Source organism: Eschrichtius robustus, chromosome 11 (assembly GCF_028021215.1).
Source record: "Eschrichtius robustus isolate mEscRob2 chromosome 11, mEscRob2.pri, whole genome shotgun sequence".
Taxonomy (NCBI): domain Eukaryota; kingdom Metazoa; phylum Chordata; class Mammalia; order Artiodactyla; family Eschrichtiidae; genus Eschrichtius; species Eschrichtius robustus.
In genome coordinates this window covers 33,661,616-33,688,384 of record NC_090834.1, presented here as the reverse complement: position 1 = coordinate 33,688,384, position 26,769 = coordinate 33,661,616, and the positions used below count along the sequence as shown (strand labels likewise).

Sequence of the window (26,769 nt, the reverse complement as noted above, 5' to 3'; positions counted from 1 at the left end):
CATGCAATGCTGATTTATGCTTATTGACAATACTATTTAATGGTTAGAAAAAAAAAACTAGACATAATCTTTCCAATTCTAAACTGTGCAGATAAAGTATGTGCACAATACGTTGGCAGCTTTCACAGAAAACCACAGCTGAAAGTTGGAGCACTTCCAATATCCAGAAATGTATTTTATTAGCTGCATCAGAAAATCATTACCCCAGAAGTCAAGGCCAATAAATATTCTTTCTAATTGTGCAGAGATGAATATAATGAGCTATACCATCAGCAGACTACATTGCCAAATATTGTTTAAAATCTTTAAAATTCCACAAATTCCCGGTATGTGCAGAGATGAATATAATGAGCTATACCATCAGCAGACTACATTGCCAAATATTGTTTAAAATCTTTAAAATTCCACAAATTCCCGGTATGACAGACCTCTAAAATTCAAGAATTAAAATTTACAAAAATAAATACCACTCTGACACTCAAGGGACATCTTCACTTTAAGGCCTTTGTCACAAATCTGAATCTTTATTGTTCTGAAATAAATGTTATAAACATAACTCAAAACAAAAACTTCAATATTCAGTCTTGGAAGAGGTGTGGCTCAATGCCCATAACATGTAACAAGAAAACTTCCTTTAAAAAAAAGGAAAAAAAAAGTACTATGAGAAGTCTTTCATATGAGTGAAAATGCACCCCTTTGGTTTTTTTTTTTTTTCCCTCGTCTCATTAGCTTGTACACACGTAAGGATCTAAAGGTTTGCATTTTCTTCACAATAGTTCTTGCTATGACGTTTGACGAACTTTCTGCCACTCGACAAATTCATCAAGAAGAACAGGCCCTAGAAATAAAAGGAGCAATTTTATTAGAGTTCAGGGAATACATCTCTCCAACTATAAAACAAACTCCCCACAAACTCTGTGGTGATGATAGGGAACTGACCCTTCCCTTCTCCAGGTGGTTTCCTTTCTGCCTCCCTACTCTACTTAATGAGTGCTTTCTTAGCCTTTTTTTTTTTTTTTTTGACATAAGGTACTTTCCACAATAGATATTTGTAGAAACCTCCTTCTCAAGATTTGTTTCATGAACTCTCCAATACTAAGTCAATATTAACCTCTCCCTTTTTCTAACTGCCCACAGCTTTCTGCCATTTAATTATTAAACAATCTGAAAAGTGTTTAACGTAGTATTTCTGTTACCTCACCAAGAAGTTTGTAAGTTTATTGAAGGTGTGGCCATATTAGAGACTTACATATTGTTCCAGTAATAGGACCTAGTATAAATCTGTACACAAAGCAAGTACCTAACAAATACCTGACTTAAGAACTATTGTAAAAAGATATTTTTATAATGCAGGGGGTTCAAATTCATTTACTTACAAAAGTCAGATAGGTAGTTTAAATAAGCTCACTGTTTATTTTTTGTAAATGTAGGAAAACTCATTGCCACAAAGAAATATGCTTGCCCTATTCTTCTTAAAGCACACAACCCTCTGGTGGTCTCACTTTTTCTCTTGCTTTTGATAGACATATTTCTCTACTGTAAGAAAAACAACAGACCAGCATAATAATAAATGGCAACTGAAAAGTAACCTAGTTGTTGGCATACTGTGGACCAGCACACCGGAACACAAGTCCAATATAAGCCACTACTTGGTTCCAGCCTAATTCCTATAAAAGAACACAGGAACAGTTTTGTCAGATTTCCTAACTTTTCAAGCAAATCCAGAAGCTGTATTTTTATACAAAATGTCTCAGTTATAATGTTGACTCAAATGCACATGAAAATACACATTTGCAGGCCAGACATAGTCCTTGGGCTGCCAGTTTACTGCTGTAAGGTATTATTTCTAAAAATATTAAATTTTATACCATTTTGTAGGGGGAAGAAACAATATATATAGAGAGAAATAAAGTTATCCCTTCTTCAGTATTTTGTTTCTTCAGTGTCACAAAAATAAGTCCATCATTTCAGTTTACATTTATAGAAATGTATCTTTTCTATGTAACCCTTCACAACATTAAAACAACATATGTAACCAAACTGGTGGTGGGAAATAAAAACTTAATTTATCGTGAGAATTCGTTTGGCTTATCTAAATAATTTATCATTACTTCAAAGTTCTAGTTTATGGCATTCTGGATTTTCCACTGAAGGGGATGGACAGATATTTTAATTTGAAGGATTAAAAAATTGTAAATATTTCATTTCCTGTTTACTCAATAATTTCTGAGGGAAGTTACTTTGACATCATTTGCCTTATTGTGAATGGCTATTACGATATTAATTTTAAAGCTTCTGCTATTGTAGCTGAGGTTTTGCTTTCCTATTTTTAAAATCATGACTGTACTTTTCTTTCATAGGAAAATGCCAGGAAAGGCAGGAATAAAGCAGAATTTTAGCTTCTATCTGCAGAAATTATATTCTAAATTTAGCTACCAAGTAACTGAAAATATTTCATTTACCAGCACAGATTTTATAATGTTGCTCAATCTAAGTTCTCTATCTTCTACACCTGCCTCCTCCACACTTCCCACACAATTAAATAAGAAATTGTTAGGAAGTTTAAATCCTTTATGGTAATGCTACACAAATCCACGTTCTCGTTTAATAGTTTTAAGAATTTTACTTTCATAGGAAAACATTATACTATACTTACAAGCACCATCTTCATCATAGTTACTAAGATCGGCATGGACTGTTCTGCTGAATTCTAACACATTGTACCACTGATCTTTGTTCATAACGCGATACTTTGATTGCTGTAGAAATGATATAAATTTTGGATTACAGAACAAGCACTATTTATTAGGACTTGACTTCAATAAATAGTTATAACCTTTTTTTTGTGATTTAGTCTTTCCTAAAACATTTATTCCTCTTTTAATTATTTGTGTTTCTAAGAGAATCCTCAGGGTCATTTAGATGTCAACTTCATCAAATTTAATTTTCCCTTTATTTTTCTTTCATTCTTTATTTTTTTTGGGAGGGGGAGCATGGCATGCGGGATCTTAGTTCCCCCACTAGGGATCCAACCCCTGCAGTGGAAGCATGGATCTTATCCGCTAGACTGCCAGGGAAGTCCCCTTCTTTCATTCTTGAGGAATAACACGAGCGTCAAGGGCACTAATAGTAAGGGTAAAACTCAATAAAGTTTTACCAGTGTATATGCTTGTGTAATCACCAATGAGATCAAGCTATACAATGTTTCCTACACACAGTAAATTCCCTCCTACTGCTTCTCATTAAATCATTTCTTTACGTAAGATTTACTGTTTAGCACATTTTGAAGTTGGCATCTTTGGAGGCAATTGAAAGGGTATAGACTTGGGTTCAAATCTCACTTCTGCTACTTGAGTGAGCTTGGGAAAGTTATTCATTGGCTAAGTGGAGATAAAACATAATTCAAAATGGTGTTATAAAGATTTAAAAAGATAATGTAGGTCAAACACCCTCCACATAACAAGCATTTGAAAATATTTACTTCTCTCAGCTCCTTTTAGAGGGGAATATTTTTACAGAGTTATACTTATCATTGCCCCAAAACTACTAATATGAGGAAGATTGATAACATCCATCAACCAATCTACTTTATTAGGCTTAAAGATTTAAGTGTGCACAAAACCCATTCACTTAAGACCTTCTTATACCACTGTCTCTTATCACAAGTTTTAAACAAAACTAATCTGGGGAACTTGTTATGATAAACAACCATCTTTATGAGAAATTATTTTCGAAGCGAAAGCATCTGCATTCAAGAAACGGTGAGAAGTACGGGGCTTCCCTGGTGGCGCAGTGGTTAAGAATCTGCCTGCCAATGCAGGGGACACGGGTTCGAGCCCCGGTCTGGGAAGATCCCACATGCCGCGGAGCAACTAGGCCCGTGAGCCACAACTACTGAGCCTGCGCGTCTGGAGCCTGTGCTTCGCAACGAGAGAGGCCACGATAGTGAGAGGCCCGCGCACCGCGATGAAGAGTGGCCCCCGCTCGCCACAGCTGGAGAAAGCCTGCACACAGAAACGAAGACCCAACACAGCCATAAAAAAAAAAAAAAAAAAAGAGCAGTTATAGTTCTTTGAGAAAAAAAAAAAAAAGAAACAGTGAGAAGTATACAAAAAAATAAAATGAAATGAAATAAATAAAATAAAATAAAATAAACAAAATAAAATAGAAAGAAGCTCAAAAACAGATAGGAAACTAAAGAAAGCAATGAAAAAAAGGACAGTATCTTCTTCAAACCACCACATACAGAAGGTGCTATGATAAACCTTCTAAAAGAATGCTTTCTTCATAAATTCAGCAAACATTTCTCAGTAATCACTATATTTAAGTACATCCTCATATTTGTGGACATAAAAGTTTATTCTAATTCTTTAGATTGAGCCTAAGTTTTAATACTAAAATTGGTTCTTTTATATTGATTTTTTCAGCCTAATACCCTGTATAACAGAGAGAAACCTGATTTAGAAAGCTTGAGATTTGTGCACTAGCATAAATTCTCTTCTGCAAAAATCCCAAGAAACTAATTTTACATGAAGGATGTCTGTGCTAAAATGTATTTCTTGAAGGTTTCTTTTTTATCTTTTTTTTTGGGGGGGGGGGGTTGGGTTGCCAAGGCAGGGAATAAAAATAACTTACGTACAGAATATGTTAATGAACATGAACTCATGTCTAAAAATGACAGTGGATATGTACACATTTTAACAAATTTTCAAACACTTAAGCAGAATTTTTAAAAAGCACAGTATTAAAAAATCTACTTGATTTTCTTCAATTAAAGGTATATTTTCAATCAGCTTAAGTTTTAAAATATTATTTTAAAAATAAAAACACATACATACCTCCAGGTACTGGTAAAATACTGAAAACAGTGGCCATGTCCTCCCAAGGAGAAGAGCTAACATAGACTTAGCTGTATCAATATCAAGGCTTCTCTGATCTTTATCCTAAAATAAAGGTAAAAAAGTTTTCCTAAGTGTGGTTTCAAGATTAAAAAAAATATTAAAATTGAAAACATGGAAATTCCACCTACCCTTGCAAAATCAAAGGCATATCTGTAGATATTCTTAAATGAAGAAATATCATTCAACTGTGAGCGCAAAAAGTCAAATTTGTTCTGTAACTTTTCTGTGCAGTCACACCTTAAATTAAACAAATCAAACATATTACATAATTAAGAAAATTAAATAAAAGCATCTTTAGGGGTTAGAAGGAATGCATTAAAGGAAAAAGTGAGCACATTTATGAAGTTAATTTAGGTTTAAAATTCTCTGATTCACAAATTTAGAATAACTATTGCCTTGTATCTACCAATGTAATACAAAAAGGAAAAAGGATAAAAGAAAAAGAAAATCTGGCAATCAATGAAAGTTCACTCCAATAACTTTTCTTTAAAAAAAAAAAACAACAAAAAACAACCACAACTCCATCAAAAACTCGAATAAAATCAAAAATATTTGATAAAAAGAGATGTACTATAATGTCCTTTGACCACAAATAAAGTTAAGATGACAGAACAAATAAAATTAATCAGGCCTCTGATACAAATTTCACTGGGAAGTTCTTAGGCACCAGCTTGGTGAAAGAGATTAGCCATGATTGCTTTTACAAGTTTAGTATATAACCCAGAGGAAATACATTAGTGATTCAGTAATAAACTCAAATTCCTACATTTTTAGTAAACAAAAAATCAAAGTAAATCAGTGATAGCACCTAACGTCACATAAGGCACATATACAAAAGAATGCAAACAAGTAATACATGTTATTTCTAAAGATAAGACATGAAGTATAAGAAGCTAAAGAGATGGAATGTTCAAAAATATTTACTGGCTTTCTGACTCTCCCTGGGTTGATATATTCCCCTACTTAGGAAGAAGCAAGGCAGACAAAGCCTTTCACAATTGGCACAAATCTCCAGTCTCATCTCCTGCCAGGGCCCAATATCCTTAAAATATAACTGTGCTCTAGTTATAATTTCACTTACCATTCCAAAATGTCATAGCTATGCTTTAGCACACATTATTTTATCTACTTGATATGCTGTTCCTTCTAACATTTTGACAAAATATTACTCATCAAAACCTAACTCACAGTTTGCGCTCTCTGAGCTCATCTGACTCCCTCCGATCAAATTAGTTGTGCCATCTACTGTGACCAACCGTATTCCACTCAAAACTGAATTTTAGTACTCATGACGTAGACACCTAGCATTCTCAGCTTTAACCAAGACTTTCACTATTCTAAATCAACAATGTGATGTGTAGTAACTTATTGTTTTATTAAGGTGTAAATATCTGAATATATTTCTAGTGTTACTTAACTCTTGCATTCTTAGAATAAGCCAAACTTGGTCATGTTACCTATTTTATACATTGCTAGATATCTTGCTATGTTCATAAGTGAGACTGGCTTGTAAATTTTATTCTTTCACACTCTCTTTTCTAGTTTTATAACAAGCTTATACCATAAGCTTCAAAAAAACAAAATGAGAAATAGTATCCTTTCTTCTGTTTTCTGAAAAAGTTTACTGAACATTGGAATTAGGATTTGTCCAAACTCAGCAACTGAAAATCCACCTGAGCCTTTTCATTGAGGGAAGGAAAGCCTTTTAATTACTAAATCAGCATTTTAAATGGCTATCAGACCATTCAGATTTTCTATGTCTTTTTGAATCAGTTTTGGTCATTTATACACTTTTCTGATCATTTATTTCATATATAATTTTATTTAAATATGCCAATTAAAATATTTATAATATTTTCTAATATGACTATTACATTTATATATTTTTGCTTTTTCTTTGCTTTTCTTAATCACCTTGCCATAATTTAATTCTCTCAATTGTATCTTTTTTCTATTTTACTAAAGTCTGGACATCTTTTTATCTCTTTTCTTCTGCTTTCTTTGGGTTAATCCTTTTTCTAACTTCTTAAATTAGATACCAGTTCATTTGGTTTCAGGCTTTTTTTCTCTTTTAATATAACATTTAACACTATAGACCTCCCTCTAAGTACAATTTTAGCTTCAGCCACAGTTTTGTAAGTATTATTGGTTTGATTATTCACTTGTAAATGATGCCTTAACAAGAGTGGTTTCGGAGGAGTCGCAGGAATAAAAGTTTTGCTAGCATAGGTTTAAAAGAGAGAACGAGAAGAGAGAAACTGGAGAAAATAAGCATAGACAATTGCTTTCAAAGAGTCTGGTTCTAAAATGGAGCAGAGAAAAGAGCTCTAAAGTGGGATAGTGAAGGAGGGCGGAAGGTTTGCTTTTTAAAAAAAGAGATACAAGAAATAACTTCTGCTTCTAGGAAGATGAAGTAAATGTTCTCTTCCCTATCTCTCCTGCTAATTCAACTAAAAGCCCTAGACATTATACATAAAACAAACATAAGAAGACTCTGAAAGAATCTGAGAAACAATACAGTAGTATGTTCCCTGGGTTTTCTTTTTGCCTTGGAGATGAAGGAGTCAGCAAAACGGAAATGCCAATGAGGGCAGACAAACAAAACAAAACAAACAAAAAAACCCCTGCTCTCCCGCTAGTCGAAAGTAAGCAGCCTAACAAGACAGAAAACATTAGAAAGAAACACTCTTCTCCTGTCAAACACCAAAGAAAAACTGGCTCAAACCCCAGCAATGCCAGCAAAGACTGAATGGGGACCTGAATGGTCTACCCTCACCAGAGTATAAGGAGTTTGCCCTCTCAAATTCTGCAGTGTCAGTGGAAACCACATGGGGAACATGAACTTCCACTCCCACCAGTTAGTAAAAAGTAGTCAATCCTCCTCTGACCTGAGATAGTGTCAGAGGAGGATTTATAAAGAGTCAGGGCTTTCACCATCAATGCAGGAACAAGGCCACCACCCTAGTAGTGTCAATAGAGACTTTTTGGGGAACAAGAAAGTATCAGTGGAGGCCTAGTGGGACCTAAAACTCTCCTGTCTGCTAACAGTAATGAGGACTTCCCTCCTCATATGTCAACAGATGCAGAGTGAGGAACTTTGACTTCTATAGGCTGGAAGTAATAAGGTAGTGGCCCTCACTTTTCCTGCTGAAGTGGTATGAGAGGAAGCTAGCTAAAACAGAAGGCTTAAATAAGATCCAGAGTTTCATAACATAATACTCAAATCTTCCAGGTTTCAATAGAGAAGAAAAATAATTGCTTGCCATAGCAAGAACCAAGATCTCAAATAGAAAGGAAAAAGACAATCAATAGATGAAAATACTGAAATGATAGAGATGTTTAGAATTACTTGACACAGATTTTAAAGCAGCTATTATAAAAAGGCTACAATAAGCAATCATGAACAAATTAAAACAAATGAAAAGATAGAAACTACCAGCAAAGAAATACAAAGTCTAAGGAAAGAAATATATAAAAAGAACCAAATGGAAATTTTTGAATTATAAAATACAGGGAAGACTTAAACCCTAATATATCAATAATTACATTAAATATAAGTAGTCTAAATATAACAATTATAAGACAGAGATTGACAGAGTAGGTAAAAAAAAAAAACAAAAACCTAACTCTGCTATTTGGAAGAAACTGACTTCAAACATAACAATACAGGCAGATTGAAAAGTAAAAGAATGGAAAAAGATATATTGTAGAAACAATCAAAAGAAAAGAGGGGTGGCTACACTAATATCAGCTAATGTAGACTTCAGAGCAAAGAAATTAACAGAATAGAGAGGAACATTACATAATGACAAAAGGTCAATCCACCAAGACATAACAATCCTAAATGTATGCACCAGACAATGGAGCTGCAAAATATGCGAGACAAAAACTTATAGAACTGAAAGGGGAAATAAACAAATTCACAATTATAGTTACAGATTTCCACACCTCTCTCTCAGCAATTGAGAGAACAACTACACAGAACATCAGCAGAGGTACAGAAGAATTCAACAGCACCATCAATCAACAGGATCTAATCGACATTAATAGAACATTCTATTCAATGGCAACAAAATACTTATTCTTTTCAATCCTGAGCCATAAACAAACCTTGACAGATATAAAAGAATTGAAATCACACAGAATATGTCCTCTGACCACAATGAAACCCAACTAGAAATAACACTTAGAAACTAAACAGCCAACTCCTAAATAATCCATGGGTGAGAGCAAGTCTCAATGGAAACCAAAAAATATACTGAACTGAGTGAAAATGAAAAAAACATATCAAATTTTGTGAGACATAAAGTAGTGCTGACAGGGAAATTTATAGCACTAAATATAAACATCAGAAAAGAGAAAAAGTCTCAATCAATAATCTAAGCTCCTACCTTTGGAATCTTTTCTAGAGAAAAAAAATCAGTGAAACAAAGATGTGATTCTTTGGAAAAGATCAATAAAATTGACAAGTCTCTAGCAAGAATGACAAAGAAAAAAAAGAAGACAAAGATTACCAACATCAGGAATGAAACAAAGGGTATCATTACAGACCTGCAGATATCAAAAGGATATAAATTTGACAACTTAAGATGAAATGGACCAATTCCTTAAAAACAAAAAAAATACAACACTCAAAATATTAAATATTTGAGTATGTAACTATTAAATTATTAATAAATTGAATTCGTAAGTTAAAAACATCTATAAAAGACATCTACAGGCTCAGGTGGTTTCACTGGAGAATTCCACCAATCTTTGAAGACCAATTCTACAGCCTCCTTCAAAAAATAAAGTATAAGGAAAAACTTCCCAATTCATTTTATAAAGACAGTATCACCGTAACAGCAAAACCAGAAAAAGACAGTATTTAAAAAAAATCATCACAAGAAAAAAAAAATTTATAGCTATGTATACCGATGAACGTTAACTAGACTTATTGTGGTAATCATTTTGCAATATATACAAATACTGAATCATTATGTTGTATACCTGAAACTAATATAATGTTATATATGTCAATTGTACCTCAATAAATAAGAAAAGAAAGAAAATAAAATTACAGACCAATATCCCTCATGAAGCTGTAATAAAATATTAGCAAGTAGAATTAAGAAGTATATAAAAATAATTATACACCATGATCAAGTGGGATTTATTCCAGGTATGCAAGATTGATTCAGTACTCAAAAATCAATGTAATCATATTCATAGGCCAGAAAAAGAAAAATTATATGATTTAACTCAGAAAAAATATTTAAAATATTTAATATCTATTCATGTTAAAACTCACAGAAAAACAGAAATAGAGGAGAACTCCCTCAACTTAATAAAGAGCACCTACAAACAACCTACCAGAAAAAGTACTTAATGGTGAAAGACTGATGTTTTTACCTCAACATGGGGAGCCAAACAAGGATGTCCACACTTACACTTATTCAACACAGTAGTAGAAGTTCTAGCCAATGCAATATTTCAAGGAAAGGAAATACAGGGCATACAGACCAGAAAAGAAATAAAACTGTCCCTATTTCACGTCATAATCATATGACATAACTACCTGTGGAAAACACAAGGAATACACACAAAAGAATCTTAGAATAAGTGAGTTCAGCAAGGTCACAGGACATACAAAAATCAGTTATATTTCTATATATTAATAATGAGCATGTGGATGCTAAAATTAAACATACAATACCACTTACAGTGGTCAAAATAAAGATGAAATATTTAGGTTTAATTCTTACAAAACATGTACAGGATGTATGTTTGACACAAGACTGATGAAAGAAACCAAACACTTAAATAAATGGAGACATATCTATCTTCCACGAATCAGAAAAGTCAAAAAAGTAAAGATGTAATTCTTCTGAAATTCACATTCAGTTTAACAAGAACCTCAGTAAGATTTTTTTGTAAATATAGAAGATTATTCTAAAATTTTTGGAAAAGCAAAGAAACTGTAGTAGCTAAAAAATGAAAAAAGATGAATCAGTCTACCTGACTTCAAGACTTAGTATGTAGCTGAAGTAATCCACACTGTGTGGTAGTGGAAGAAGATCAACAGAACAGAACAGAGAAGCTAGAAACAGACCACACAAATATGCCCAAATGATTTTTGACAAAAGTGTAAAGCAATTCAATAGGAGAAAGAGCTTTTTCAACAAATGGTACTGGTGCAAGTGGACATCCACAGGTAAAGAAATAAACCAAAATCTAAGTCTCATACTTTTTAAAGAAATAAACTCAAAATGTATTACTGATTTAAAAGTAAAATGTAAAAATACAAACCTTCTAGAAAAAAAGTTAAGAAAAAATTCTCGGGATCTAGAGCTAGGCAAAGAATTCTTAGACTTGACACCAAAAACACATAAAAAGGAAAAACTGATAAACTGGACATCAACAAAATTTAAAACTTTTGCTCTGCAGAAGTCCTTGTAAGAGAATGAAAACACAAGCTACAGAGGGGGAGAAAATTTTGCAAACCACATATTCAATGAAGGAATTAAATCTAGAATATAGAGAAAACTCTCAAAACTTAACAGTAAAAAAAAATTTATCCACTATAGCTCTTAACCTCTTCCCTATTTTCCTCAGATATTGTAGGTCACTGATTCCTATTTTACTTACATCTATCTCCTTTGCAGCTCACCTATTGAGTTTTAAATCTTTTATATATTTCACTTTTAGAAATGTAATTATCTGAAATCTGATCATCTGAGACCATTCCTCTTTTTTCTTTTAAAACACATTAAATGTAGTTATTTTAAACTGAGATTATAATTATTCAAAATACTAGCCTTAAAGTCTTATTTTAAAGTTTAAGATCTGTTTCCCAACTTGTTTAGTGATTTCTGATTGTTAATGATCACTGAAATTTTTTCTGTAGAAATTGAGGCTTCTGCTTAAAATGCTTTCCTGTACAGAAGAATTGCTTCCACGAAACACATGGGAGTACTGATTACCTGGGACAATTCCAAAATACATTTCTGGATTGTGCCTAAATCTGACGAAGAGCCGTGCCACGTGGCTTGTGGGTTCTCAGTTCCCCACCAGGGACTGAACCCGGGCCACAGCAGTGAAAGCCCGGAATCCTAACCACTAGGCCACTGGACTCCCCACAAAGAGCTTTTAATTAGGAATTCTCTCAACCAGAAGCCCTCTGTCTCCAACTGTATATGCAGAACCAAGCCCAAGCAATCAAGTCTCCATCTACTGGGTAGGTTTGGCATCAATGACTAAATGTAGGAGGTTTTGATCTGATTCTCGTTGCAATTTGTCTCCAGTTCCCAGCATGCACAGATAAATGGCCAGATCCTAGGTGACTGAGAATAGGTAGGTATCCTCAGGGTAAATGCCAGCTCCGTAGATCTCTATGGAATCACCATCTCTTATAAATTCTGGCCTCTGATTATTTTCCTTAATTTACAGTCACGTCCAGGTGTGTTTTTTAAAGGATGCTTTAATATTTTCTCCGACATTTAACTGTTTAACATGGGAAATGGTTTGTTTGCACATTTAGGATGCCATATCTGCCAGAAACAGAAATCAAAATTTGGATAAGTTAATCATCTAATTTGTCTGGGGCCTAGTTCCTTGCATATGAATGAGTGCACAAAATGTTTCATGCAGAAACAAGAAAAATTTATTCTTACCATTTATTAGAAATTTATTACTTACTATTTCAATAAATGGCTTCTATTAGTACAAAAATTCTTCATTATATGAAAAAGTTTTAATGAAAGTTGAAAATGCAGTTAACTTCTACCAGAAGAATACACAAAAGAAACAAATTCTCAGATTATATGTTACTATTAAGCTGTTTGTTTGAAAATTAGGAAATGAAGTCTTCAATATCTCCAGAGTTATCAACTGAGAATGTTCAGAAGGTACTAGTACTAAAGTAACTAGTTACATGTACTCCCTTCCCCATGATGATCTATTTTAGGTAGGGGCCTCATTTTCTCTAAATCTTTGTAGCTTCCTGAAGCAGTGCTTTTCACATTTTTTTTAGTGATGTGACTCACATTTTCACACAAAATCTCATGCAGAATCTTAACAGACTTGCAATTCAGGAAGGCAAACAAGTTAAAGGATACCTCCCTACTTTCAAAAGTTATTTCTCTCACTACCACCAGAGTTTGAAAATCATCCTCATTCCATATTAACATGGGGCCTGGCATATAGAAGCATTCCAAAATTATTTGTTAAATAAAAGTATTATTTAACAAAATTATTTGTTAAATAATAAACCACAAAGTAGATGATATATTAATTTAATTACAAGAAGCTTCAAAATTCCTACCTGGGGAAAGGTTAGTGGAAAACTGTAGTTCAAACAAAATTGTAAAGTATATAAGTAGTGACTGACAAGTCTCTCAAGGAGATAAGAATCCAAGAGATTAAAATCCTTCCCAAATATTTTACATTCCATAGGTACATAAAGCAACAATATTACTTAGTATATGATCTCAACAAGCTTAAGACAGAGATAAAGAACGAAGTTTCAAGTCAAATAGAAACCAGTTAAAATTCCAATTTCTCCACCTTCCAGTCATGTGGCTTTAGGCAAGTTACTTAACCTTTACCAATCTGTTTCCCATTTTAAAACCACAAAAACAGTAAGAGACAACCGTAAGATTAAATGAGAATCATGTATTAAATGCGTAGCACAGTTCTTAGCTTGATAGGCTCCTTTTGAGGCAAATGGCTAAAAAATGATCTTCACATTGGTGGCTCTCTCCAAACTATTTCTTATCATTATAATCGTTTATCTACATCTTTCAGTTGAGAAATAATTTAATAGAACTGACAATTAATGTTTTCTTCTTGGAGAAGAGTGAAAAAAATAAGAGCACGAACTTCCATATCTATTACGAACATCATAAAGACCGTGACCAGACCCAGCAAAACCAGTAATCATGCCCAAGCAGTTAAACACAATTCTTAATATTTAATCTAGCCCCAAAATAGACTCACAAGAGTTAATGTTGATACCTTTTAACTTGGCAAGTTTAGAAAGACTATTTCCCCTGAACTAAAAAGAAAAGCATACTTAACTAGTGTAGCATGGAAAGTAAGAATAGCACTTTTAAAAATAACAATCAAATAAAACCACACAGATTTTAGGGAACACTGGCACAATATGACAGCAATCTCCAAGGTCACTGCTGTTAGAACCAGTGAAATGGGTTTAAATTTCAACATAAAGGCTTGGGAATTAATTTCCTGAGTATTGTTAAACGTCTGATTAACAAGAGAGGCTTCTGAATTTCTGCTTCATTTAAAACCTTTAAAATGAGAAAAAATTTTCATTTATATATTAGATCTAAGTGAGGTTATCTTCCTTAACCATTAAGTCAATAAGAATGCCATGACACACTGATGTATAACAGGAAGAATTTTATTAACCAAGTTATGGATTTAGAACTTTCTCTGACGAGATTGGGCGCATTGAGAGTGGTATGGCCAAAGACTAGAACTTTCTCTGAATCAGGTGTATGGACCTGAACGATACAATTAATCCATCTCTGGGGGGTATTTGGAAATGTGGAGTGGGGGCATTTTGAAATTGTTTTGATGACTCTCGGGGAGAGCAAAGGGGAAGAATGCCAATGGCAATTAGTACTTGGGCCCACAATGCTAAGTGAATGATAGTCATACACCACAGACACCACAGCATCCAATCTATTCAACTCTTCTACTCCCACCAAAAAAATTGTACAAATGTTCCCCATTCCTCTCTCCTAAAGAAAGTGAAGCCAGTTAAGCCTATAATCTTCAAAGTACAGGGCTCAATATGGAGACCAGAAGGTGTACAACTTGTAGTCTACTGGCAGACAGCTTAGTTACTACCATTCTTGTCAGATGTTATCCTTTTGGCTCTTTTTTTCATTATCATAATCAAGTACACTCTTGTTAAAGATATATGCCCACAATTTTCTCTAACAGCATGGTAGATGCTCCAACAACAAACTTTCAGCTAGTAGGTATAAGAAAAGTTATCCGCTCCAGTAAGGTATGCCAGAATAAAACTTTCAAGTATCCTTGGAATCTTGCCTCTACAGATGTGCATCTTAATGCGGATAAGGTCCACAGTTTTCCTAAGGTTCTCAAAAGAGTCTATGACCTAAAAAAAAAAAAAAAAAAAACCTCCTCTATTGAAAACTATCCCCAAAATCTTTGATGATTCCTATGCTCAAAAATCTCTGATGGCTTCCCAAGCTAAAACATATGGTTTAAACTCTCTCAACATATTAGTCAAAGCCCTGCATAATGTAGCCATTATCCCAACTATCTGGAGTTTAAAACTACTCTGTCAATTTTCTGTACATACCTTTTGATTCTAGCAAACTAGACATATGTTTTCTTTTCTCAAGGCTCTGCTCACAATTTCTTCTTGAAACAACATTTTCCTATACCCTCAACCATCAAAATCCTAATCATTCTTCAAGGTCCAGTTCAAATGCCACACCTACAGTAAAGACTTTCCCGTCTACTCAGCTGGCATTAACCTCCTTAGCAGCTGTGCTTTCACAGTATTTGGTACTTTTACTCTAGTACTTGTCCCATCCCACATGGATTTATGGTTACAGTATGCCTATGGTTACAGTATGGTTGCAGTAATGCCTTTCCCACCCTACTGAAATGTAACTAAGGGGCAGAGCTGTGTCCCATGCCTCACTGTTATCATCAGATAAAACAGGTGTTTAAATACCTCCTAAATTAAATCTGACATGAAGGGAAATTTGACTATTATTAAACAATGATGAAAACGAAATAGAGCAAAGTATCTGGAAAGGATATGGCAATTACATCTCCGAAACTTAAAAAAATGGTCATTCTAGTCCAATTACATACAAATTCATACCCATAAATTCTTTCACACAAAAGAGGACAATTCAGTTGTGAAAAGTCTGTATGAATAACAGCTTTAAAATAAATAAATGTAAAAAAAAATATTCTGAAAACTGTTAAGCATTATACAATTACAGATTATAATTAACCATGATTATGACAGTCCCCTATTCTTGACCATAATATATGTTTTAACTACCAGACTGTTTCTATTCTTTAGCAGAGCTCTACTTAAAGTTTTCTACGTGTTAAAATTAATTAATTTGAAACAATTGATAACTACATTAAGATGATTTAGGAACCATCAAATAACTATGTCCAGATTAAATTAAATCCTAAAAATATGAAAAATCTATAAAAGGAATCAAGTCTGTGAAATTTTACATTTTATAATGATTATATAAAACCAAGTATACTAGACGACTATACATTTTTAAAAAAACAAGTTTTATAGATTCTTTTCTCTCTATTGGTTTACATTTTAAACTATTTTATTCCTAGCAAGTTCTTTACAAGAAGATTCAGGGAGTAATAAGACTTAGCCAATTAAGAGAAGATACTCTGTACTTCAACAAAGCAATCTAGATCATTGGGGGTAAAAAAAAAATAACTATTTTCCCAGTCAATAGTGCTTGCCTAATTTTAGTAGCTTCAAAGATATACACTACAGAGTTCTAAGCAGATGTGCAGGGGATAATAAATGAATGAAACAGAAACCTCTGGGTCAATTTTAAGTCCTAAATATCGCTTTTATTTTGTAAAGCCTGTGAACTTCCTATTGGAAAGATACGCTAATAAACAACATGTTCATGGGTTCATCAATTTCCCTAGCATATACCCAAGGCCATATGCTAATTATTCAAAAGTAAATACTAGAAACACTTCGTGTTTACATATTTCTGTTATACAGAGGCTCTTTATATTATATCAAGTAATTCAAAAACATAAATAATTAGAAACTTTTGGTTTAAAAATATACAAACAGTTGTTAGCTGAGATATTTTAAAAAGCAATAGACAAAAAAGCAGTAGGAAGAGTACATAAAGCAGTTGTAATGACAAATAAAATGTCTTACAATTGACAAGCCATGCAACTGATATAAATTTTAATAAAACAGACTGAGCTACATGAAATTAGTTTATATTCTTTGCATAATCTTGTATATTTTATCTTTCTCTATAAAGCTAATTAAATGGTGAGAAATAGCTCAAAGAATTTCAGAATCAACATTATTTTAATTTGGCATGTTATGACACCTAGATGAATGGCAGCCTTGGTTACAAATACTATGATTTTAAAAGTTAATAATGGCCTTCTATTTTATAAAGAATGTAACAAAGGAATATACATAAAGGGATGATGCAATAGGAAGTACAGTATGGTAGACTGGTAATCAGGAAATTTAAATTCTACGTCCTATCTCTGCCACTAAGAACTATGTAAACTTTGGCAAAAATTTTCTTCACCTCTCTGAGTCTCAGACTCCTCATCTCACTTATAAGTAATAAAAGTGAGAGGGTTGATTTTATGTTCTATTCTAGGAACTATGATTTGGTTCATATGAGCAAAGATTTTTACATTAAACAAATATATATACATATACATATGTGTTTGTATGTGTATACATACACACACACACATATATATATATATACACGCACACACACATACACACACACACAAAATATCTAAATGTTAATGCTGGTTGAAAAGGAGAATTACAAAACATTAGACACTGAAAATCCAAATATAAATGTTTAAGTTTCATATGAACAAATACACTTAAAAAAAATAACCAAGTATTTTGAAATTTAAGGATAGGCAAACAAGGAGTAAAGAACAGTTAAGTGTGTTAATAAAAGCATAATCACAACAGGAAATCACATGGCTAATTAACCTCCAGTTTGGGGCTCAAAAATATTATAAATTTATGCTTGCTCTATTTTAGAATGTTGATTATTAATAACTTCCTGCATGAACATCAGGAACGTGACATAATATAAAATTAATACACAATTACTAACTGACTCTGAAATTAAGCACACTTTACTCTGGAAAGCCAAAATCAAATTATTTTTATAAAGAAGCAATTTTATAACTTATAAAAGTGTCCCAAGGCAGCATCCTAAACTGAAAGTATACAACTATAAAACAGCTAATGGTTGCACAGGAGCCAAACAATATTTCTACTTTTGTATCCATGAGATTCATTTGGCAAAAAAGAAATAATAAAAGTGTCATGTAACTCTCTTCAGATTTCTTTTTTTTTAATTTTTTTGCATTGAAGTAGAGTTGATTTACAATGTTGTGCCAATCTCTGCTGTACAGCAAAGTGACTCAGTTATACACATACAGACATTCTTTTTTTTTTATATCAAATTTCTTTTTTAAGTCAAGTATAAAACTGAAGAGAGAGGAGGCCCCAGAGCATAGGACTGCCCAAGAACAAACTCCTCATGTGGTAGAATTCTACATTCTGAGAAGCAAATCCCTTATCACTCAAACATCCCATGAGTAAATAACTTTGATCATGAATCTCTAATTCACCCATCAAGAGACTCGAGTTTTAATAGAACTGTTCTTAGGTTCTTTCTTAGGGAATATGAAAACTGGAGTAACAGTTCATTTTGTCAAAGACCATAATATAAATTTTGTCAATACTAAACTGATTGTTCTAGATCAAACCAATCTGATTAATTTAAGGTGAAACCTTACTCCCAAAAAACTACGAAGCACAAAATATCAATTAAGATCTTCAAATAGGCCATCAAATTTGTTTTTTAAAAAAATTTCTTACTGTAATGAAGTCATCCCCTTTAACCATTCTTCCTTGGTAAAAAATCCCATGCTTTCAGCCTCCAATTTCCACGCTAAAACTAACATAATAATCTGGAAAGAACAGAACATAAAGGATAGGGGAAAAGTCAGCATAGAGATAATCATGTCTATATTTATCATGGAGAGCATTTTTATACAACTATTTCCATCCTTTAACTATTAAAGAGTACAATCTCTGGAATTATTAACTGTAAAGAAATTTAGATGGGCCAATTTCTTAAAAGCAAAAAGTTCTAACAATTTCTGAAGGTAGAATCTCTCTTACTCTATTACAAATGACATTTGTATCAAGAAAGAGAACACGTGCCCAATTTAAATACATTTAAAAAAACCTAAATGAAAATCTACAATATTCATGAAGAAACAAAATCTTCTTATAAAATTAAAGTGTTCCAATTTTTAGAAATTTATGAATATGCTATACCCCACTTGTATTCCATTCTACTTAGAAATAAAACATACATTTTCAGGTTCAACACCAATGTCTTCACAAAATTTTTCCATTCCTTCTGGCCCTACAACTTCATCAGGACCTTCAAAGACAAAAATAATTTATATATTTTATTGTTATAATTTAATGTCAACATAAAACATAAGCCACTGTGTTAAAGGCATCTATGAATACACCATAACATTTTTTGTGAATAACTGAATTTGAATTTTGACATACCTTTGATAAAGTATAAATACTTGTCACCAGATTAAAAATTTTTTAATTTTGAAATACTCTTTGAACACATTATAAAATATAATTAAGGAAATAGAAAACAAAGCAACGTTAATATCAGTCTCTAGCTTGTACAATAACTTGAACCTATCCATTAAAAATGCATTTACTGAGAACCTCCTCTGAATAAAATTTTTCACAATGCATTAATAAAGAAGCACAAGAAGGTTTGAGCTTCTTATTCTACTAGACTGTGCCAGTACCAACCCACAATTCAAGACAGTAAACAGAGGAGAGTATCTGTTTCTTACTAGAACAGAAGGTCACTCATTAACCTTCTGAAATATACCCAAATAAAATTTACTAGTTTTAAGATATATTATGAAAATAACGATGTAAGGAAATTACAACATTCAGATTCCAGAATGAGATATTTTCCTTATTTACTTGGTCCTAAAATAGACAGTAAAGCATAAGCATTATGTCATCTTAATGTAGAAATAAATGCTTAATCCCTCAATTAGCTATGTCTATCATTAGTCCAAAAATTAAGGACATTTTTCTTATATTTTTCTCCTTAGTAACAGTAAATATAAGTCAGTACACCAATTCTCATATTTTTTACGTTATCAGATTCCCATATAGTAATTACATCATTGCTAGGTCTCTTTTTTGACTTGATAAGAGTAAAACAAATTTGTGACAACATGAATGGACCTTGAGGGCATTTTGCTAAGTGAAACAAGTCAGACAGAGAAAGGCAAACACCATATGAGCTCACTTGCATAAGAAATCTACCAACCCCCTTCCTCCCCCGCAAACTCAAATACAGAGACCAGACTGGTGGTTGCCAGAGGCAGGGGTGGGCAAAATGGGTGAAGGTGGTCAAAAGGTACAAACTTCCAAACTTAGTAAGTCCTGGGGATGTAACATAGAGCAGGATGACTATAGTTAATAATACTGTTTTGCGTATTTGAAAGTAGCTAAGAGAGTGAATCATAAAAGCTCTCATCACAAGAAAACAAAATTTGTGACTATGTGTAGTGACAGGTGGTGATCATTTTGCGATATATACATATATCATTATGTTGTACACCTGAAACTAATATAATGAGGACGGTAAAACAAATTTTAAAATATAAAATATGATAGAAATGTTTACCACACCTCGTTTTGAAAGAAAATACAGTCTTCAAATATTATTGTTAAAGTAGCTAAGAGAAACTTGTTTTCCTTTCTTAAGGACTAAAAATACTCCAGCTTTGTAAGTCATCGACTAGACCAAGGTTGCTCAGGTGGCATTTTATATCACCACCATTAGCTCACAAGCACAACATGAAGCCAAGGTCCTATGGTTTTTCTTAATAGAAGAATGTAACCATCCAATATGTAACCAGTTAAACTCTTACTATCTCAGATGAGGTCCAGTCTGCTAAGATGACGTTCACAACATGGTCTGAAACCAAAACCTTTTTAAAAATTTTCTGGTTTAAATAAGCATTGCACTTATTTATGCAGTGAGGTGTTAAAAGGTGAAGGGGTGGTAATTACAGGAAACTTTCACTTCCTAATATATATTTGGAGGGTTTTTTTAATGAGAATGTGTTAATTATATAATTTTAAAAGCACACATATAGAATTAAGGTGTTAAAAAATACTGAATATGAATCCTTATATGTGGTTTGGATGAAAGTAAAAATCAGATAAAAAATTTAATGGAAGAAAAGTTTTTTTCTTAAGGCATGATGGAAATATACTCTAAACTTTCTAATGCAACAAGAAAGCAGACTTGCCCTCAAAGCTGCCATCATTAGTATTTTTAGAAGAGAAAGTCATGTCAAGAAATATCAGTTACTGTCATAAAATATAGCCTCCCTAGAAAATGGGAGATTAGTGATTAAAATTTGATAAGAATCAAATTATGTTACATGGAAATATATAAGATAGATATAAGACCCTTCTGTAAATGACAAGTGACTTTCACAAAGCAATGCAAATAATGATAGCAACAATCTAAATCTAAAACAAGGTCTATACTAATGTTCTTTTCCCCAGAATGCATAACATCAATTATACTTCTTGAAACAAACTCTTCAATAAAACTACTCCCAGGGTAAAACCTCTGGAGTGGAATTTAACTGACTCTTTCAGGCACAAAATAGGCTTCCACTCAATTTAAGAATTTATGAAAATGATTTAGTTCACTCTACCAGCTGGTTACTTATTAGGATTATGCAATTCTATCCCACCTTTTTTCTGATTCTTTATAAGACCTTAAAAGTGCCTTTTCACCTTCTATGATTTTGTTCAGTAACAGGCCCAATATATTACTGAATCCTTGCTGATGTAAATAGCACTCAAGATGAGACGTGTTATGAAAGGGCAAAACTATCAGGCTATCACACATGACCTATAATATATAAACAAGATTTGTGGTAAAACATTTTTAAAACTTAAAAAAAAAATCAATTTTCTGATGTTTTAATAACCATAAAGAAATGTTCCCAGGTATACCTGCAGGGTCTAAAACAATGCCAGCCATAGCAGATGCTCGGGGGGGGGGGGTGGAATCTGCTCAATGAAATGACACAGTACCTTCAACATAAACTACCTAGGAACTATACTGTTAATTTTGGAACAGTATTGTGAAAATATACAACCAGTAAATCTGATGCTGCAATACTATTACTCTTTTAATGATAGCTGACACTTATTGGGTTCTGACTATATTTAACCAGGTACAGCGCTAAGTGCTTTCTTAACGTGTATTATCTCAGTAGGCACAATTATTGTCTCCATTTTAAACAGGGACATCCCAGTTACTGTTTATTTGGCAAACAACTGGCACCTCCTTATCAATTAGGTCTCTGACCAAAGTAATCTCTAGAGAGGCCTTCCCTATTCACCTTATTTGAAAGTCCATCCCAACTTTCTACTTTCTATCCCTGCATCATACCATATTTATTACTTTTATAATCCTCCACAATCTGTAATTATCTTACCTACTTAACTTATTCACTGTCTGTCTTCCCTGCTAGAAGGCAAGCCCCCCAAGGGCAGGGATCTTGTCTGATTTGTTTACCACTATATTCCCAGCACTTAGCACAGTGCCTGACCTACAAGTGCTCAATAAATATGCATCATTCAGTGAAGGACAGAAGATAAGTTAACCTAAAGTACACTTACTAATATTTTCTTTGTAAAAGAAAAACTAGCTGCCATGTACATATTTTAAAATAAGACAGTAGTAAAGCATAGGCTCTATAGTCAGAATGACCTGAGTTTGAATCCAGGTTCTTGTCACTGTATGATCTTGGTCAAATCACTTAATCTAAGCCTCAGTTTTCTCGTCTAGAAAATAAGGATAACACCACCTACTTAACAGAACGTCACAGGAGAAAATTATATAATTAGCACAATTTCTGTAATAAAGACAGCAATTATTTTGCTGGCCATTAAAAAACGCTTGTATAGGAAATAAATGTTTAAATCAAATCTTATGCTACCCAGGAAAGTCCCTATGAGAAGTAAAACAAGCAAGCATGAAAGAAAAAAACATTGACTAATTTTATGGTATCTAGTACCTTTTATAGGCAAAATAAGATGACTGACCTTTTGATTCTGTATCATTATCATACATACCAGTAAAACTGGCATTTTGAATACTGGGTCAACATTTTAAATGGAGGTCAAAAGAAAATGAATTCCCTCTATTTAATTTGGGTTAGTGGTTGTCTTGGGATGCCAGTAATAGCAGTTTTTCTGGTCTAGAAAGAATCTGTTCTGTTACTAAACAATTTTTAAATTATACTTTTGGGATCGCTCAGTGGATCCCAACAGTGAAGTTACTGTCCTCCAAAATAGTCTTATTTTCCATACAGTTAGCCTAAACCTTAACCTTAAGTTCGAAGTACTCTTGAGACCTTAACTTGATTAGCAATAAGTACAAGACAGTGACTGCATATACACTTTTATTCTAAACAAACACTCTGAGAATGATAGTGATAAAAGGGGAAAAACAAAACAAAACAAAAAACCCAACCAGGGAGGCAGGTAAAAGAAAGGAAACAAAGGGGAGTAAGGGAAAAAAAAAAAAAAAAAAGCTTTAAAACCAATAATTCCAAAAGAACTAAATCATTCTAAGGGAAAAAAATTTCTTTTCATATATGTTTATGAAGAAGTTAATAATAAATGGAAAACAAGTGTTCTTTTTCATATATTTGCTTAACTCTTTGGCCTCATCCCAGGCTTTGACTTTTACCTCTGAACTACAGTTTCACCCTAGGCCTAGAGTTTTTCATTCACCACTTACAGGGATTTACTGTAGTTTAAATTAGCTTCTTCAAGAAGCTTTCCCTGAAACTTCCAAGGCTGGATTATACATTTCTCCTATGAACTTTCACAGTGCATCTTCCTAATATAGCATTTAGTACACTGTACTAATATCAGTCTGTTTATTATTGCATCTCCAGGAGAAATGAATGGTTAAATAAATAGCAATTATATTAAAGGATAAATCTGTCATGTAATGATATACCTGAGTTTTAAATCTTTTACTATGTCTCCCAAAAGTTTCAGAAAATGTCAGTTTATGGTTCAGAAAAATTTCAAAAGAAAACTGAAAAGAAAAACAAATATAAAGTATAAAATGTTTTATTACATACTTTGTGTTTTCCAGAATACCAACTCTACTGTAGCCAATGGATATAAACCAATAAGTGAATCTGTTTACAAATTTTACTAACAGTAAATGAGTTTCACCCCTCCCATTAAACATATACTGAATTATATATTTAAAGAAATATCAGCCTGAAAGGGCACCAAATTCTTAGCCTAACCATAATCCTCTGTCTTGACCCTGATCTCAGCACAAAGGACTAACACATAGCAGGCCTGCAATAAATAATTTGTTAAATGAATAAACCAAAAAGAACGTTTTAAAGCATGTGACTGTTATCTTCTTATATTAATTTCATTACCTGCATACTCATAAAACCAAGCCAGGCACTTCTTGCTTGAAAAATGTTCCTCTCCACTTATTAGTCTAGCAGGGGGTTGGGATCTGCAATAGCTTAGAAAACACACAAATGCCTAAGAATTTTAACAAGTCTCAACTTTTAGTGAAAAGCTAAGTTCAATATGAACTACTTCAATTCAAACCAAAGTATTTTTATTTTTTTACAGTTGGTGTTATAGGGAAAAATTGGAATTGTTAAATATTTGCAATTTGAAACAGTAATCTATATACAAAAATTTCTAACAAAACCCAAATGCTACTTTGCTCACTATCAAATTCCAAAAATATCACTAAAATTATTTCTCCCAGATTTCAAAAGACCACACAGAAGTTCAACCTAATGGTCTCAATCCAGGACTGGTAGTTGGGTATAAATCTTCACAGTGATTCTTCTGCTGATTTGTATGGAAATTATATATGTGTATAATTTGAAAACAAATCTTACAAAGTATATTTTGATACTCAGTGAATCAATATTTCAGAATAATATTATATGTTAAGAGTTGTTTATTTATCATCTACCAAGCTTAAATCAATATTTTAAAGACAAAAGATAATATAGGACTTAAGGCTATAATTAGATTCCACAGATTAAAAAGAAAAAAAAAAAACCCTAACAGATAATACCAGTTCAAATAATTGGGCCAAAGCCTTGAGGATTTAATGAACAGAGAACCTTTTCTCAAGGTTCCACACTACCACAGTGACTTCGGAATGCTATAACTTCTGCTACTGAATAATGTAATATAAAATAAGGGTGCCATATTTAAAATTTTAAGTTGATAGAGCAAAGTATCACCTGAGTTCTAATAATACTGACTGCTCAGCAGTTTTAATGTGCTTAATTTAAATAATTTTGATACATTATACAATTAAGATTACTACAAGTTAATGTAACAAAAAAATAATTTGCATGTTTCAAAAAAAAAATATGAGCTAATGGAGTAACTATGTCAAATTCTAGTATGAGTTATCAAGAGGTATAAGAAAACAGCAGTATCTTTCACAGTAATAGTCCAAGAAATACCCCTGGGCTCTTTTGCCAAACACAGTAATGAGGAAAAAAATTCAACCAATTACAAAAAGGATAATGCAGACTAAAGAAGTCACCTACCTCACATTTTAAGCAGAACTCTCTTTAAGGATAGTTCTATCATTATCTCTTCTTTATAATGCTGGCTACTTTAAATGGTAGCATCTGAAGTTGTTACATTAAGTGCCAACCACTAATACAGTCAAGACACCCGAAAAGGGAATTTTAAAAACTCACTTCTCACACCTAAATTGCAATGTTTTTTTGCAGCATACAACGTTGCTTTAATGCCTTAATGACACGCTACAAGGGGATCAAAGAGCTATACAACTACAGCTCTGCCTTTTCTTCTTCTCCAAGAGGATACAGAGTACAACAGCTCTCAAATTATTAATATCTATATTGAGAGCTAACAGCATCCTGATGGCTGAAACACAAAACGCACGCAGGGCCTTTCCAACTCCGCACATAGGGACTTGGCTCAGGTGGAGGCGCTATACTTCCAGAAAATGGGGCTCCTGCTGGGATGGTCCGGGTTAGATCACTCCAAATACTAAATTTGGAGGCCAATTACAGCATAAGGAGCTTTTTTTCTACCATTCCCATGGCAGTTGTCAGGTCAAAATTCCTCGTGCTCTGTTCCTTTCTTCACACTCTACAAAGAAATTCTAGAAGTGACCCTTGCACGGATCTGTACTCACTTCTAGGTCTGGAAGGAGGGCGGGGGAAGGGATTAAAGGAATAGGGGGTAACGGGAAAGAGGGCAATTTGCGTACGCATTCCTGTTTCCCCACCCTCCCTGGCACGTAGGCTCAACGTGAGGCGACTCTCCGAGTCCCTTTGCGGGCGCCAGAGCACACAAACCGAACATGAGGCGGAGCCGAGCGCAGACTCGCGCGGTTCCACGCCTCCCACCTAGGTTTATCAGAGGGGGTTCACCTCTCTCCAGCCCGAACCCCTGAGACCCGGCCCGCCTCCTTCTTCTCTAGCCCTGCAGCAGAGGAGGTAAGACTGAAGGGTAGGGGAAGGTGGTACCTGGAGATTTTACACTTTTTGAGGCCTCCGTCTTCCGCTACTGCCGCTGCCACCCCAGGAGATTTTCTCTTCTTCTTCACCGGCATCTTCCGCCCTCCCCGGCAGGGCGGGCAGGGGAGCCGGGGAAGGGGCTTGCTGTCAGCTGAAGACTCCTCAGTGCTGGCACCCGGTTTCCAGAGACAGCAGCAAGCGAAGGAGCAAAGTCGCCAGCCCGCCCCAGAGCGGCCCAGCCCGGCCGCTGCCCGCTCCCAGGTCCCCTCCTCGTCCTTCTCTGCTCGAGGCAGCGGGTACTCCTCGCCGGCAGGCACTGCGGCTCGATCACACTGGGAAGAGAGAACACGGACAGCGCGACACCTCCACCAGTAACACACTCGGAGAGCAAGAGGCTCACTCTGACCCGGATGCGAATCGCCCAGGGCCAGAA

At 33.8% G+C, this 26,769-nt stretch overlaps 1 protein-coding gene across 3 annotated transcripts; it reads right to left on the bottom strand.

Moving 5' to 3' along the window:
- Positions 1 to 490: 490 nt before the first annotated feature.
- Positions 491 to 26,769, bottom strand: DCUN1D5 (defective in cullin neddylation 1 domain containing 5). Of its 3 annotated transcripts, XM_068554953.1 has the most exons (8): positions 26,346 to 26,769; positions 24,240 to 24,331; positions 19,056 to 19,126; positions 18,553 to 18,644; positions 5,030 to 5,138; positions 4,839 to 4,943; positions 2,657 to 2,759; positions 491 to 838 (listed from the first exon to the last, which is right to left on the bottom strand). In XM_068554953.1, the coding sequence occupies exons 1-8, from the start codon at positions 26,429 to 26,431 to the stop codon at positions 783 to 785; spliced, it is 714 nt and encodes a 237-aa protein (XP_068411054.1). In that variant the 5' UTR covers positions 26,432 to 26,769; the 3' UTR covers positions 491 to 782. The 3 variants fall into 3 exon arrangements, with proteins under 3 accessions (XP_068411054.1, XP_068411055.1, XP_068411056.1); XM_068554954.1 differs by lacking the exon at positions 24,240 to 24,331; XM_068554955.1 differs by lacking the exons at positions 18,553 to 18,644; positions 26,346 to 26,769 and having other exon boundaries at positions 24,240 to 24,254.

Bases quoted from the DNA above. Each gene is read 5' to 3' on its own strand.
- DCUN1D5 (XM_068554953.1), bottom strand. From the start codon at position 26,431: ATGCCGGTGAAGAAGAAGAGAAAATCTCCTGGGGTGGCAGCGGCAGTA. The intron at 5,139-18,552 runs GTAAGAAATTTT...GTTTAATTTAAG, and splicing joins AAGGGGATGACTTCATTACA to GTGTGACTGCACAGAAAAGT. The intron at 2,760-4,838 runs GTATGTATGTGT...TCATTTCTACAG, and splicing joins TATTTTACCAGTACCTGGAG to CAATCAAAGTATCGCGTTAT.